This window comes from Drosophila rhopaloa, unplaced genomic scaffold (assembly GCF_018152115.1).
Source record: "Drosophila rhopaloa isolate 14029-0021.01 unplaced genomic scaffold, ASM1815211v1 contig_163, whole genome shotgun sequence".
Lineage (NCBI taxonomy): Eukaryota > Metazoa > Arthropoda > Insecta > Diptera > Drosophilidae > Drosophila > Drosophila rhopaloa.
In genome coordinates, this window is record NW_025335043.1 from 2,318,064 (window position 1) to 2,333,041 (window position 14,978).

At 38.6% G+C, this 14,978-nt stretch overlaps 3 protein-coding genes across 4 annotated transcripts in view; all 3 read left to right on the forward strand.

Annotated features, from left to right (window-relative positions):
- Positions 1–14,978, forward strand: part of LOC108037077 (fibrillin-2-like) — a 55,026-nt gene that overhangs the window by 23,409 nt on the left and 16,639 nt on the right. The window contains exon 1 of one of the 2 annotated variants that reach the window (XM_017113532.2): positions 9,077–9,377. The exons of the other annotated variant lie outside the window; for it this stretch is intronic. The gene's annotated coding sequence lies outside the window, so the exon portion shown is untranslated. Of the gene's footprint in view, positions 1–9,076; positions 9,378–14,978 lie in introns of those variants that run through there. 2 annotated transcript variants of the gene reach the window in all.
- LOC108037082 lies at positions 648–6,159 on the forward strand. Its single transcript, XM_017113542.2, has one exon. It carries the CDS (start codon positions 2,718–2,720, stop codon positions 3,468–3,470), a length of 753 nt encoding a protein of 250 aa, XP_016969031.1. The 5' UTR covers positions 648–2,717; the 3' UTR covers positions 3,471–6,159.
- On the forward strand, positions 12,424–13,195 carry LOC108037083 (heat shock protein 27). Its single transcript, XM_017113543.2, has one exon. It carries the CDS (start codon positions 12,554–12,556, stop codon positions 13,016–13,018), a length of 465 nt encoding a protein of 154 aa, XP_016969032.1. The 5' UTR covers positions 12,424–12,553; the 3' UTR covers positions 13,019–13,195.

Genomic DNA, 14,978 nt, shown 5'->3' on the forward strand with positions numbered 1-14,978 from the left:
GTCGCTCAGTCGAAAGAGTTGGATTGAAAGTGGCACAAGGACAAGTCGGGTGGCGGGGTACTGGGTGGTTTTCGGAATGCATTTCTAACGAATTTTCATTAGCCACCAAATCGCAAATGAATATTTGAATGCCCTGACGTATGGGTTACTGGGGCGTATGCGTAATTCGTTCTCACGTTCCACATACGCCCCGTAAACACTGGAATGCACAAGAACAAAAGAGGAAGCTTAACTGCCGCACCAGAAAGTACGAAAAAATGCAATTAAATGGATTAAGCGAGGGAAAGGCTAAAGTCAAATGAGGCCAACGTGAAGAAGGTTCTGCTGATTCTTTTGGCCCTTTCTCCGCCCTCTCCCCGCCTTTCTCTCGGCAGTGTTTGTTTGGCCAACAACAAGCCAAAGGCAGTCACAACATTTGAGGGGCTTAGCAAGAGGGGCAAGGGGGGCAGGGCACACAAGGATTCAGCCACTCGACCGCTTATCGTCAACTGTCATCGTCTGCCAGTCTCTGAACCCCTGTGCACTGGGAAGAAAAATGTTTGACAAGAGTTAAGTGCACCTGAACTTACCTAATTAGGAGTGTCTACAAAAAGTAATTTAATTTTGGAACAATATTATTATAAATATTACAATGTATTATTTGTAACATTTATATTAAAGTTGCAGTACATTTTGAAACAAAATAATTTTGATTTTCGTTAATAAAATAAAGTAAATAATCAACTGATTAATATTAAAGTTCAAACTTACAATAATCAATGAGTTACTTAAAATGTGTAATTGTTTCAGGGACACATCTGTACATTTTATTCTCCGTGTACTACCTCTCCAAGGTGCACGGACATCACTCTGCATTGTTGCAAATGTGAGCGACCGATTGATGAGCATGTGACGTTCCGTCCTGGCCCTTCGGCTGGCTGTCTATATGTCTCTCTGGCTACATGTCCGCTTTCCGGCCTGAAAGTGTGTCAAATAAAGTGCTAAAAGATTTATGCCCTGCACCTCCTTTTCCAGCTGGGTCGCTGCTGCCCTTCCTCTCGGCGACTCGTTCGTTCTCTTGCTGTCTATTGCTCTCAATAAGTGGCACAAAGGACGAACGACAGGCGCTCACCGCAGGCTTAAGTGTCTCTAACTGCCAGACAGGACACCAACTGGATATCTGCCTATATGTGTTCTTCAGTCTTTGTGAGTGTGCTCTGCTGCAGTTTTTCACCGGGTTTTTCCACTCCTGGGCTGCTGGTAATGTCCTTTCCACCCAGGTCAATTTAGAGCTGGAATATCCTGTTTTCCATTTCGTCTCTTGATTTCTTTTAGTTGCTTATGCATAGGTTTCGTATGAAGTCAGACTAATCCAGTCTATTGTTAAGCTTGAAGTTTAATGCAGAAGCAAAAACATAATGAAGTAACCAGAAAGAAACATGATTAAGATAACAATTGTGTTTGTATTAGAATATTTTTGTAACATAATGTCTTTATGAGGAATTCAAAAATAAATAGGGCTTAAAAAAATGTAAGGACTTTGTTGTTACAAATTAAATGGTAAAATATAAAATTTGAATAATAATTTTAATAGGTATCTTTAAGTTATTTTTTATTAGTGTAAAGATTTACTTGACAGCTATTTCTCTTCTATCTAAAATTAAGGTATTTTGTTAATAAATTCTTTGAAAGCTACCAGAAAGTTCTAGTTCATCCAAATAACGTTTAATAGAACTTTATACCCCCGCCGTTAAGTGAGGATATAACGAGCCAAAAATTGAATTGATTTAGCTAGTAATTTCGAAACACGCAACCTTCGCAGCTCACAGTGGTGCCAGCAAATGAATTATTGCGCACTAAGATTTCGCCGCCGTCCTATCGTGCTACTATAACCCCTCCCCCCGCACTGTGTCACACAGATACACACATCTACAAAGGGCTCCAGGGCCGCAGGGATGTCCTGCACCACCCACTTTTCGTTGTCCTTCGTTCTGCAGTCCAGGGACGCGCTTGAAAGGCAAGAAAAACGTGAAAATAGTGAAATCCAAAACGCGGCAGAGACGCTGGAGGCCAAAACGAAATCGCGCGGCAGTCGAGAGCCTCCAACTAATGACAATAAGGCGCGAACTGGGAAAATCCCCTTACCAACCCAGCGCAAACCACCCACCCAATATCACGCATACGCCGCCTTGCCTCGGGTCCCTAACAAAAATATCACGCATACGCCGCGTTGCAGCAGCGAAATCAAAACATAAACCCAAATCCAGTGACTGCATCGGGTTTTCCTGAGCGCGTGACCAAAACAGAGAGATGGAGAGAGCGCAGAGAGAAAATCTCTCTCTCACTCACGAAGGAGTTTCCCCACCATCATCATCATCGTCTTCATCATCATCATCATCATCACGATGAACATAAATGCGACGTCGTGTGCTAGTTGGAAATTGCATTTTCCTTCAGTTCTGTTTCAGTTTCGAGTCCGTGCAGTCGTGTTGGCCGGAGTGAAAAGTGCAGAGGAAAATTTGCAAGAAGAAAAAAAAAAAAAACAAATAGAGGAAATAGAAATAGAGAAAAGTAAATAAGCAAACAAGTGCAGTTTTGCAGGGAGAGTGTGTACGGAAAAGGGAGACTAGTCCCTCAGACCTAGCATAGATACCTACATTTTTGGTGCGCCAAAACACGTAGTGCTTAAAAGTCCTGAAAAAGCAGAGAAACACTGAAACACTGAAACAACCGCAACCATGTCGACGCTGCCCTTCCTCCTGAGCGTCGCCGACGAGCTGGACAACATACACTCGCAGTCCTACATGGATGACTTTGGCCTGGGCTTCCATCCGCACCGCCAGTACTATCGCACACCCACCATCCAACTGTCCCTGCCCGCCAGCACGGACTGGACGGGATCGGGATCGGGTCGGGACTGGTCTCAGGCAGCGGGCCACAGGCACACTCGCTATCGCAGCTACAAGTTCTACGACGACTCGCAGAACAACCTGGAGGAGGAGGAGCCGCCGGTGGAGGAGCATCTGCCGATGGAGCAGGTGTCGCTGCCCCAGCAGCTGGTCCCCCAGAACGACCAGACGATATCGGAGGCCCAGCCGTCGAGTGCAGTCGCCACTGCCGCCACCAATCGCAAGGGCCTGGGCATGGTCAACTCCCACTCGCATGACGTGGGCGTGGGCGGTCTGGGCCTGAATCTCAAGGCCGGCGAGGAGGAGGACGATGAGAACATCGATCGCACGGTCCGCATGTACAACTTGTCCAAGAAGTGCTGCAAGAACTACTATCGCCATGCTCTGGAGACCGGACCCGGCGCCAGTGGCAAGGTCAAGTGCAGCAACCTGCGCTCCGAGAGCCACAAGTCCAGCTCCAGCTCGGAGGAGAGCCTCCAGAAGATACCCTCGCCCATTGAGTTCCTCACCTGCTTCCTGGTGAAGAAGTCCCGCACCCCCAAGGCCAACGCCCCAGTGGGCCAGCCGCTCAAGAAGACATAGAACACGGCCCGGCTGCTGCCAGCAGCGATGTCCGCCAGGACCTCCACCATCAGCTCCACGGCCACCGGTGGATCCGTAACGCATGCGACCACGGTTACGGATACCACGGCCTCGAAGCGGCGGAGCAACTGCTTCTGAATGTTGGCCGGAGTCGGAGTCGTCTGTGGCCAGGCCTGGAGTTGGCTTCAGAGGTGCGGCGAGCTGCCCAGCTCGGAGCCCGCCTCGTTGCCCTCCACGCGTCTGGGCAGGATCGCCTACTAGGCCCACTCGCCCGACTCCGATTCGCAGTCAGAGGTATATACTTGGGGTTTTAACGGAGTGCTTGGTGAATGATTTTGCACTGAGGTTACCTCTGGCTTGAACATTGAGGTTAATGGAATTTATCGAAAGGGATTTTGAATGGTAAGGGATTTCAATTTGCACTGGAAAAAACTTTCGCCTGGTAATAAGAGTGAGGAAATTTTTTGAATAGGGTTTTAGTTCTAGAAACTATTGTTCTAATTTTAATTGTCAAATTTCTTTAAACTTGCATTTGATTTAGAATTTAGTAACAATTATTGCTCCTTTAACCATATAGTAAATAGTATTTTCAAATTAAAACTGCAGGTAACATTTGCAGGAAAGAAATAGAAGCATTTACATTTTTGTTGTTTTATTAACCAATTACACCACATAAATAAATGGAGAATTGGCTCTGGAAGCCGGTGTTTTTTTTATCATTTTATAAAAATTGGAATTGGTTTTACCATTTCCCTGTAATTATAATTATAATCAAATTCTTATTAAAGTAGACATTTTTGTAACATATACGCCTAGAATATTTGCGGGAATTCTTGATAATTTATTTTGGCTGCAGATTTTACATTTAATGCATTCCCTTTTTAATGCATATTTTAAAACTTCGTTTAATTCCATTTCCCAGTGCAAACATTATCTAACCACAATTTGCAAGCAACTACAGGCCAAAAGCAAATCAAAGCTTAAAGCTAAAAATAATATTACCAAGAATTATACAAGTAAGTGTATTCAAAATATAGAACATAAAAAGGGAAACTATTCAACCAACACCGAAAACTTTTTGCAAAACCAAACACACTCAATTTTTAAAGCCAGATTTATACCAAAAAAATTAAGATACCAAGAATTTGTTAAGCAACAATTTTTTATACAATTTTTTGATACCAAGCAACAGATATAACTTATATATGGATATTATATTAATACTGGGAAAGTTTGATTAAATCAAGGAATGGAAATTCGAGCTAAACCAAAACCTGTTAGGTAATTCTTATGTTTTTATTTGATTTAAGGTAATTTTTTAATGGAGTTACAATGCTTTCAGGGAAACTTTTATAAACACCTATTGCCAACATAATTCTAAATAAGGATTGGCTTGATTGCAAGCTTTCTACTTGCAATGGGAAGTTTAGTCAACTCGAGGTCAAGTGTCGACTTAGATTTGAAGTAAATCTAGAGGGGCGATGAGGTCTCAGTTCGATAATGAAAATTTTTGTTTTTTAAACCCCTTTTAAGGTATTGGTTGAGCTTGACATTCTTTACAATTTTATAAAAGCTGTTAGCTGTCTTAAGCCAAATAAATTGCGGTTTAATTTAATAGGTCTTCTGACACTCACACAAAAAAACAAAAATACACCAAAAGCAATGTTTCATTTTCACACAAACACAGGAAAATGTTGTTTTCTACTATTTTTGCCAGCTAACTGAAAAATGTTGAAAAAAAGGAAAATTTTCAGTATAGCTGGGAAAAGTTTTCCACAATGTCGGCAAGTGTTTGTGCTAAAATGGTGAGAGGTGGGGGTGGTGGGCCCTATGAAAAGTGAAACATGCTTTCAATTTCCTTTTTTCGGAGGACTGTAAACAAGTCAATAGCAAACTACGGCAAAGGACAAACACACAGAAGACCTTGGTCCCAATTTCAAATTAGTAAAAAAGCAAAACAGAATAAAAGGCATCGCAAAAAGATTTTGTAGCAGAATTGCAAACGGAAAAGTTTGGCGGGGCGTGAGTCTAGTTTAATGCTGGAAAAGAGGTATAACAGAATAAATATATATTTATAGTTTTGTAGTCAGATATTCTCTTGCGTGTTCTAAATGTATTCTAAATGTTGAAAACTAAAATATTTCAAATGTATTTACAACTAATCAAGAAGAACATTTTATATATATATGTATACTATATGTAGTCACACTGTTTGCACTTTTCAGAGTTTAGAATCGAAACATTAAAGAAAAATACGATAAATATATATATATGTGTATCGCAAAACTCATATCTTTAACGCAACACAAAATATAAAGTCAAAAGTCAGCATCATATCTCTCGGATAAATGTAATACCTAAGAGCTCCAAACCAAAATCATATATGCCCAAAGAAAATGTTAATAAAAATTACCTAGCTGTAGTTTGGACTAACGCTCTTGAAGCACTTTTATCTAGATGGAAAAGCATTTTAACATAGGCCAACTTAGCCATCACTCATTTAACCGATATAACCAAAGTAATTTAGACGTTCCTCAGAACACGATCATTTGCATTGCAAAAGAAAATTGTCGTAACTACATACTTTATCAAAGAACAAAACACTCAACGCATATCATTCCGATTCAATAGATTTCAGCAAAATCGTAATCAACTTGAGATTCAATAAATAAATATGGAATAAAATAAATTCACAGGTTTTTATTTATGGCGGGGGTTTAAACAATCATTTTATGCAATACGTCCTTTTTTTTTGCTATTTTAAAAATTATTTTATAATATCACATATTTCTATAAAATGTTAGTGCTGTTAAAATATTGACATATTCGTTTTTTTGTAATTTTAATCGAATTATATCAATATTATCATTTTATTATCGTAGAACTCTTTGAGTCCAAAGTACAATTTTTGAATTGTATGTCATTTAGATTTTCTAGAATGTTGATTGCTTAGGAGGGGGTATATAATTTTTTTTTAAGTTAAAAAAAAAAGAAATTAATAAAAATATATTAATAAATAAAAATAATAAGAACGTAACGTAATTATTCAAACTTCTTGACTTAACTATTGTAATGAAAATATCACAAACAAAATATACTTACAACTGGCGAGCTGAGAACATCTAGCAGCTATAGCTCCAACCTTTTTTTTTGTTAGCTCTTAGTTTTAACTATAAGTTCGAATTGTATAAATAAATACAATTCATAAATTATTAATACTTGAAAAACTATAATAATATTAAAACCTTTTCTTCAGTGTTTGGTTATCTTTTAGTAACCTTTATTTATTTCGAATACGATATGTAGGGATGTTTTTTTTTATTTTTTTAAAGGGATTGATTTAAAGGGACCTCTTTACCTACATACACATTCATTAAAAAACGTTTTCATTGCCAACAAAACTTTTGTTTCATTTTGGCCCTGGCAAACGGACATGCAAGGTCAAAACACGTCCTTCACACAACACTTGTCACTTGCATTAATTTTACTGTCTTGCCGCTTTTTCGCCAACTGACACTCAAAACTGTCCGAAGGCATTTACAAAATTTTCAAGTGCAAGTATGCGAATTTTTGTATTGTAAACGCTGACCTTTGGTGACTCATGTGGACGCGAAACTGCCACGTATAAAGTGTCCTTAGGCCGTGTGCATCTTGGCCCAAGGATGTGTCGTCATAAAGTTCGTCTTGGAATTTTAAATAAACTGCAGTGGGCGAGGTGGATGGAGAGTATCCACCCTTTTTGAAAAAAGAAGTATATGCCAACCCATCATGTCCACTTTCCATTTCAATGTTTGGCGTTGTCTATTGGGTTCAATAGCACAAAACAAAAATAGAATAATAGGCCGGGCCAAGCGTTGTTTGTTCGCCTTTAGGCTGCCACCTCCTCAATCCGCATTCCTCCAGAGTCCTGCCTGCACTGCTATAAATAAATCCCTCATTCGTATGCAAACAAGTGCAGCGGCAGGACGAGAGTTCGCCTTTGGTGGGCGTGACTGGCGGTATAATGGGCGAGTTAGGAAATGTAGTTGTAGTTCTGGATTTGGTTGAAGGTTGCCTCTGGGTATGATAACTATCTAGAAGCAAAGTATATTTTTAAAACAATTTTTTTGTGTGAAGCGTTGCCTTCACACAACAGAAAAATATATCTGTGTAAGCATTTTTATACTATTTCTTAAAAGTTTTCATTTTGTTTGTTATATGATTTATGAACATATGCAATCAGAATTCTTAGGACATTAATATTTCCCTTTGTTAAATGTGTTTTATTTCCTTTGGCAGTTACTAGTTTCTCTCAGATGATATACATTTTATTTATTTTAAAATGTTATTTTAATGAAAAATGTATTGTTTCCCACTCTAATGGATTATTGCTTTAATTTAAAACTAGAATATTAGACAGAATTTGAAGGAAATAAAATAACAAATTTGATTAAGGGCAACCATGAATACATTTTTTTTCTTTTTTGTATTTTTTTTTTTTGTATTTTTTTTTTTAATTTATCCTGGGTGGCGTGACAGGTTTTGGCTTTTCTATTTATCTGAAACATAAAAATCAATTAAATATTGCCCCACCAGGAGAGAAAATATAAAATTTTTCGAGGTACGAGCAATAGCCTATGGTGTACTTAAGAACATATACAAATTTGAGATAATTAATAGTTCTTAATAGTTTGGTTTATCACCACGTGCAGTTTTTAAATAGTTTTTAAGAATCATCGGAACAGCTATGCGTAATCAGTAATCTGAAATACTGTCCATAACATCGTACCAATTTAAAAGAATATTCTTAAAGGGGTATACTTTTAAAATATTAAAAAAATATTTTTTTTTTTCAAAATTCTAGACTATCCGTATTTTATCCGTATTTATTTATCCATTCAAGGATGAGCATTTGACGGATTATAGATCTTTTAATTTCCTTAGAGTATTTCAGGTTCGACTCTAAGCTATATTATTTGTCATTTTACGAGTTTCTCTGGGAAAACTTTGCCAGTTTTTGGGCTGTGTTGTGGCAGCTATTATTGTGGCTGCCTTTTGGGAGCTCATTCTCTTGGAGTGAAACCGGCAACTTGCTACCTGCGACCTGCAGTGCTCTTTTCGCATGGCCAATTACAGTTTTAAGTCCTGCTGGCTCTTCGCTGTCCTGTCTTTTTCTTCGACTTGAACTTTTGCTTTCGTTTCGCCCGTGCTTTGTATTTTCTGCCCCTTTTCCTCCCTTTTTCCCTTGGAGGGCGTCGCATTGCAGTGGCCTGGTGGCCAGGTCAACTGCACCTGCCTGTGATTGTTGCCCTTTTGCGGCTGAATATTTAGTGTCTCGGTGGCCATTTATTGTTACACTCGACTTCCCCGCCCGGCGACTTTATTTACACGTGAGCGGTGCACCTTATTGATTTCTTAGACTTCATTTGTTAGCCATTCTGCCGCCTGTTGTTAACTACAAGTATTACGCATACGCTACGTTTGCCGTTGTTGGCTCAAAACTTTTGTAGCACTCTTTTAGCCTGAAGGGGTAAATGTTTTTATTGGCTTAAAACTTTTATGATTTTACTGTCGGTTAAGTGCCTGTTTTTACGGTAGCGTATGCGTAAGGGTATATATAAAGCTTCTTTCTTGTTTTTGATAACATAATATAAGAAATCTTTTTCTGAATTTTAAAGATATTTTAAGATTAAGTTGTCCGTGAATCACCTACACGATGGACTGCCGTTAAAATGCGTCAGCACCTAGAGCACCTCGACCATAGATAACACTCGACAAACGATCGGCGCAGTGCCAACACCAAAAGCAAAGAAATAGCGCATTAATTGTTTTTTTTTTTTAACAAAAAAAAATGTTTTGTGTACAAAGGGGCTTTTACTTCCTTACCATCCTGCCAAGAATATTTTTTGGTTATTCGCTGCAAAATCGGTAATTTTTTACGAATTTTTAGTCTCAGATAAAATTTTTGTGTTACCATGTAATATTACAACATTTGAACAATATGTGGCGAAATTTGAATACAAAAATATTCCGGTGGTTTGCGGTGAAAATCGTAACTGGTCACAGAATCATCGGAATTGAAAAAATCAAATTGCATTATTTAAATAAATAATTTTGACCAGGTAACGCTGTCGATTTTCGCCCAAAAATCCGAGTTGTTTGTTGTTGTAAAAATTATAAATTAAAAAAAAAAAACTATAGTGTTACCTGAGGAAGTTAGTAAAGAATGGTGTGCAAAATTTCAAAACGATTGGTCAAGTAGATTTGGCACGATCGTCTTCACCGACTTTTCAGGTGAGCGTTTTAAAGTTTTGGACACCCAAAAATCGAATATAAGACGCGCTAGCTTACCTACGTTCAACTGCATAAATGTTTTACACGGATCAATCTAAAATTAAATTTAAAATATTCTAGAAATGTTGTGCATTCAGAAAAAAAATGTTTAAATACTGTACCCCTGTTAACTTAAACCTTTTTTGGTTGGGTTCACACCTTCATCCATTAGAATTAATTAAAAAGCTAAAAAAAAATTTTTGTTTTTTGTTTCTCTTTCAATTTAAAACCGGCCAAACTGTTGCGCTAGCCTTTACAAACAAACTATTAAAAAGGGGGTGGCAACCTTTCTAGAAGCTGGAGGTCGACGTGGGTGTGTGTAGTTGGCTATGCTAATGCGATTTGTGATTATAGAAAGTCACCTCTTAGATAATGCCCCTTACACACGCTTCCAAAGAAAGTTATATGCAACCCACACTCTCGGAGAATTAATTCTGATTTTATTTTTATATTTCCATAAAATCAAGCAAATTTTTCAATTGCTTTGTTTAGACTGCAGCAGCTGCGGCTTTTTCGATTGATTTTCAAACGAGCAATGTTCTTCAGTCTGACACTAAACAATTTATAAAAAATTGCATTCAAAGCGATAAATTACAAAAGTGGCTGATAAACTGATTAACTTTAATCGTTCAAATAATATGTATGGAGCAAGGTATAATAGTATTAATCGTACGTTTTTATATCCACATTTTTCATGTTTCTATTTTACATCAAAATATTCTTCGGAAAAATATTAAATCTCTAATGTTGCTCAAAAATAAAGGTATGTGGAAAATCTCAAAGATTTAAATTAAATAACATTTATATTTTTACCGATTCTATTTGTATACCACCGACTGTGTTTCAGACATACTAAGCTAAATCAAAAACTCATTGAACTCGACCGATTGTAAATTACATTGCACAAATACGAGCTCAAATGGCATCTAAATTGATGCGAAGCTTGTTATAATTATTATAAAATACACGCAAAATCTATTGCACCAACGGCAATAACAACACCAGCGACTGGAACTACAAAATACAATTACAAACAGGGTGGGCCAACGCCAATCCAAATCGATGATTGTGTTTTGTTATGGGCACGGGTTTTATAAGAGGAGAAGGCAGTACAGGCCCATAAATGTTCTGTAGATGATGTCGCAACGATTTTAGAGCATGTTTTGGCTTTTCAATGAAAGCCTGCTGTGCAAAATCATCAAAAATTTCACCAAATTGTCATGACAAACTCAATCCCCCCTTGTGTACATATGTGTAACTATTGTTTCTGTATCTGTAATCATAGTATCTCTGATGATTTGAATCTTGTAGCGACTTAAATTGAAAAAGCACAGACACAAAATTCAAAGCCAAATTTGGTAAAAAAGTGAAAAGCGTTGTGGATTTCCGCTAAAGAAATGTTTTGTCTTTGCTTTTTGGATTTTTTCAATTAATAGGCGGAAACGGTGAGTAATTAAGTCAAAAACACCAAAGCTACGAAAACTTTTTGGCAAGCTGCCATTATAGTTTTTAAATCAAGAACGATATGGAAGAATTATTTCCCAGAAGAAAGGAAAAGCTATAAAAAATTTGGGAAGGTCAGTTTTTGGAAAATAGGGAAAAGCATACATATGTTTAAAATTGATTGAAGAATGATAATTTCTGCAGATGTTTGTTCAAGCTATTTTACTTAAATGGGCACAAAGAAAAATTTTTAGCCAAATGTAATTTTGTTCATGAAAGAAACCGTTTTTTTTAAATAAATATTTTAAAAATAACCCCCTTACGGAAGCAAATCTCCCATGAAATCCACCCAACATAAGACTTCACAGCGCCTCAAGGAAATGAAATTCAAATAGAAGCATTTCCATTGATGGCAAAAAAGAGACAATTTCGACCCACAGCAGTGTTCAGCCCCCTTTATAATAGAACAGCGAAAGCACAGCCAAGATAAACAATCGAGAAAACATCGCCCAGCCTCTAATCCATTCAATTAATGCTGCAGTGGGAAAAACATCCATGAAGACTATTTAAACTAGTGCCAACAAAAATATTTTTATTGATCTATTCTCAACCTTGAAACATATTATTAGAAAATTTTGTATATAATGTCTTGATATTTTTTTAAAGCTTTCCAAATAAAAGATATATATTTTTCCATTATTTTATTGCAAAATCTAAATAAAATGAAAACGCTGAATTTTATTTTTATTTTTCCTAAAAAAAATTTTTTTTTTTTCATATTTTTTATATTTTTAAAAGCATAAACTAAATGAAATTATAACGATTTCTTATTTTTTCTTACCCATTTTGGGGTTTTCAGTTAAGTATATATATTTTTATATTGTAAAGCAGATAGGGTCTCAAACACAGATATTGCTGGCAAACACAGATATTGAGGAGTAGAATGGTTGATTGATAGTGTTTTGGCTTTGAAACCAAGACGTAACTTCCTCACAAGAGAGCCTTTAACTATCATCAGTTATGATTTGCTGGGTAACCCTGAATTTCCTGATGTTACAACCACTTTTGTTCGCCGTGTGTCTACTACGTCACAACTGTCATTGGTTCTAGACTAGAATCTCGCTGAGCTGAGCTGAGCTGAGTTTAGGTTATCCCACTGGGCGAAGCTTACGGCTATAAAAGCGACCGCTACTGTCGATCGCAAGTTTAATTAGCTCAGAGCAGAAAACGCGAGTGAACGTCGCCCAGAGAACGCGATAAGTGAAGAGTGAATTCGATTCTGCGTTGCTGTCCGTCCTGTTCGAGGATTCAAATAAAAACCTTCTGAAATGGCTCTAGTGCCGGCTACAAACAACACGGATTGGGATTACTGGGACTACCGCCGTCGCCTTTGGCGCGATTGGGACTTGAACGACTGGGACTTGCCCTACTGGAAGCGGTCATTATCTCGCGTGGGATCCGCACCCGATCTCAGTCGGGTCATTGTGGGAAAGGATGGCTTCGAGGCCAACGTGGATGTGCACCTGTTCAAGCCATACGAGATCACGGTGAAAACATCGGGGGACACAGTGGTTGTGGAGGCCAAGCACGAGAAGCGACGGGATGGTGACACCTTCGTGGGTCGTCACATTGTCAAGCGGTTCGTCCTGCCCCGAGGATATTATCCCAACGACGTCCGATCGGAACTGTCATCCGATGGCATCCTCACAGTCAAGTGTCCGCCGTATTTGACCAACGAGCGGAGTGTGTACGTCCGCCAAGTGGGTCCTTCGTATCTAAGCATCAAGAATTAACACAAGTCTATAGCATCGTAATTCCGTGTTTTGTTCTTAGTTATTTTCTGTTGGAGCAAATATTGAGACACAAAATTATTGCACATAATTCTAAGACTAGTATTGGACTCTTTTTGTAATTAACAAAGCAACATTTGTTTAGTTAAATAAAATAAAAGTTTAATTTATTAATAATGACTTCAAACTGTCTTATTTGGAAGTAGTTTCTATCCATTCCCCAAGCGCCAGCGGATGTGCCCATCTCAAAGCTGAAACAATGCCCAGTAAAATGTCAACATTAACAATACGAAAGTCACCGACTGACCAGACAAAAGTCTCTGCTCATATATAGTATTTTTTTCCGAGCTCTCCATTAATTATAGTATATCTTTGCCCAGAAACACATGTGTGGACACCACGCCCTCGAGCGGTTTCCGCAATTTCCCAACTAAGGTTAAGCTGAAATGTAAATGGGCCAATAAACAACAACCGCTTTGAGCATAAACCTACACGGGAAAGCGTCGCAGTGTAACCGGGCTGGGAAAACCAATCTAGAAATATATCAATTGACCATACAAAGTAAAGGGGTCGAGCTAATTCGCACGCCCACATAGTTTTTATTTTAAAAGCGTGGAAACAAATTCTCGATAGGAAAAGCGGTTGGCAGCGTTTCAAAACGCTTAATCGATGCGTAGTAAAGAAATATAAAACTGCTTAAAGCCTAATTTAAAGAATTATTATAAATTTGTTTTATTTATACCTATATATAGGAATGAAAAATTGTAAGCCATCACCTTTCCGGCCGATGGGACAGGCTTTGCCTTCTTCGGAGCAGGTTTGCCGGGTGAAATCCACTGTTTCGACAGTTCCTTGGTCTCTGGTGTGTACCAGTGGATCCATGTTTCGTCGACTGTCACGAAACGACGCAGAAACTCCTACGGATTGCGCTTAAACAGCGTCAAACACTGCTCTGAAGTGGTCTCACCGTTGCGCGCCGACAGCTTTCTCATGCCCAAACTTTCATGCAGGATATGACCCACGCGGTCTTTTGACATGCCTACTGTCTCAGCTATCTCGCGTATCTTCAATCGGCGGCATAGAGTAAGAAACTATATAGAGGTTTCATTTGCCTCTGCCGTATTTGCCAAAGCTCTGTTTGAGAGCCATGTTCGAAGCTAACTTCTTCAAACTTCGGTTTTCACCACTTCTTAAAAGCTTATATGTTTGAAGCAAATTGTATGGTTAATTCTCGAACCTATCCTTAGGAATAAGAGCGACCAGTGCAGCAATAAGAATTCACCATGGGCATGGATTCAGGCTCGATTCGAACATTTGCAAAACTCTTTTTTTCACGTTTTTCCCCGCTACTGGCATCACTCTCTCGGGCAGAGCAAATGAAAGCTCTTTACATTATTACTCTGTTTCGGCGTTTGTCTGCCAATACGAATCTTTTTGATCACAGAGTCATAAAACACTTACACTTGTATTCTAGTAGCCAGCGTTACATGCGCACGCCGTGGGAAAATATGAATTCTCGAAACATATATTGCATGTGTTCGGACTCGATTTAGCGCTTATTCTAAGGATAGGTGCGCGAACCCATACTTGCTTGTCCTTCGCCCTGTTAGATCCGCCACTGGACCCACGCGGTCTTTTGACATGCCTACTGTCTCAGCTATCTCGCGTATCTTCAATCGGCGGTCTGCCTCTATACGTGATCGTGGTTTTTGTTACGTTATTTGCCAAAGCTCTGCTGAGAGCCATGTTCGAAACGAACTTCGCTTTCTCACCACCCCTAACATGTGCGAAGCACAAGCAATAGTATGGGGAGTTTTAGGGGTGGTGAGAAAGCGTAGTTAGCTTCGAACATGGCACTCAGCAGAGCTTTGGCTGAGGTGCGGGCAGAGCAAATGAAACCTCTATATAGCTTCTTACTTCATGCTCGCATTTTTGTTTTGACCATAGAGTAAGAAACTATATA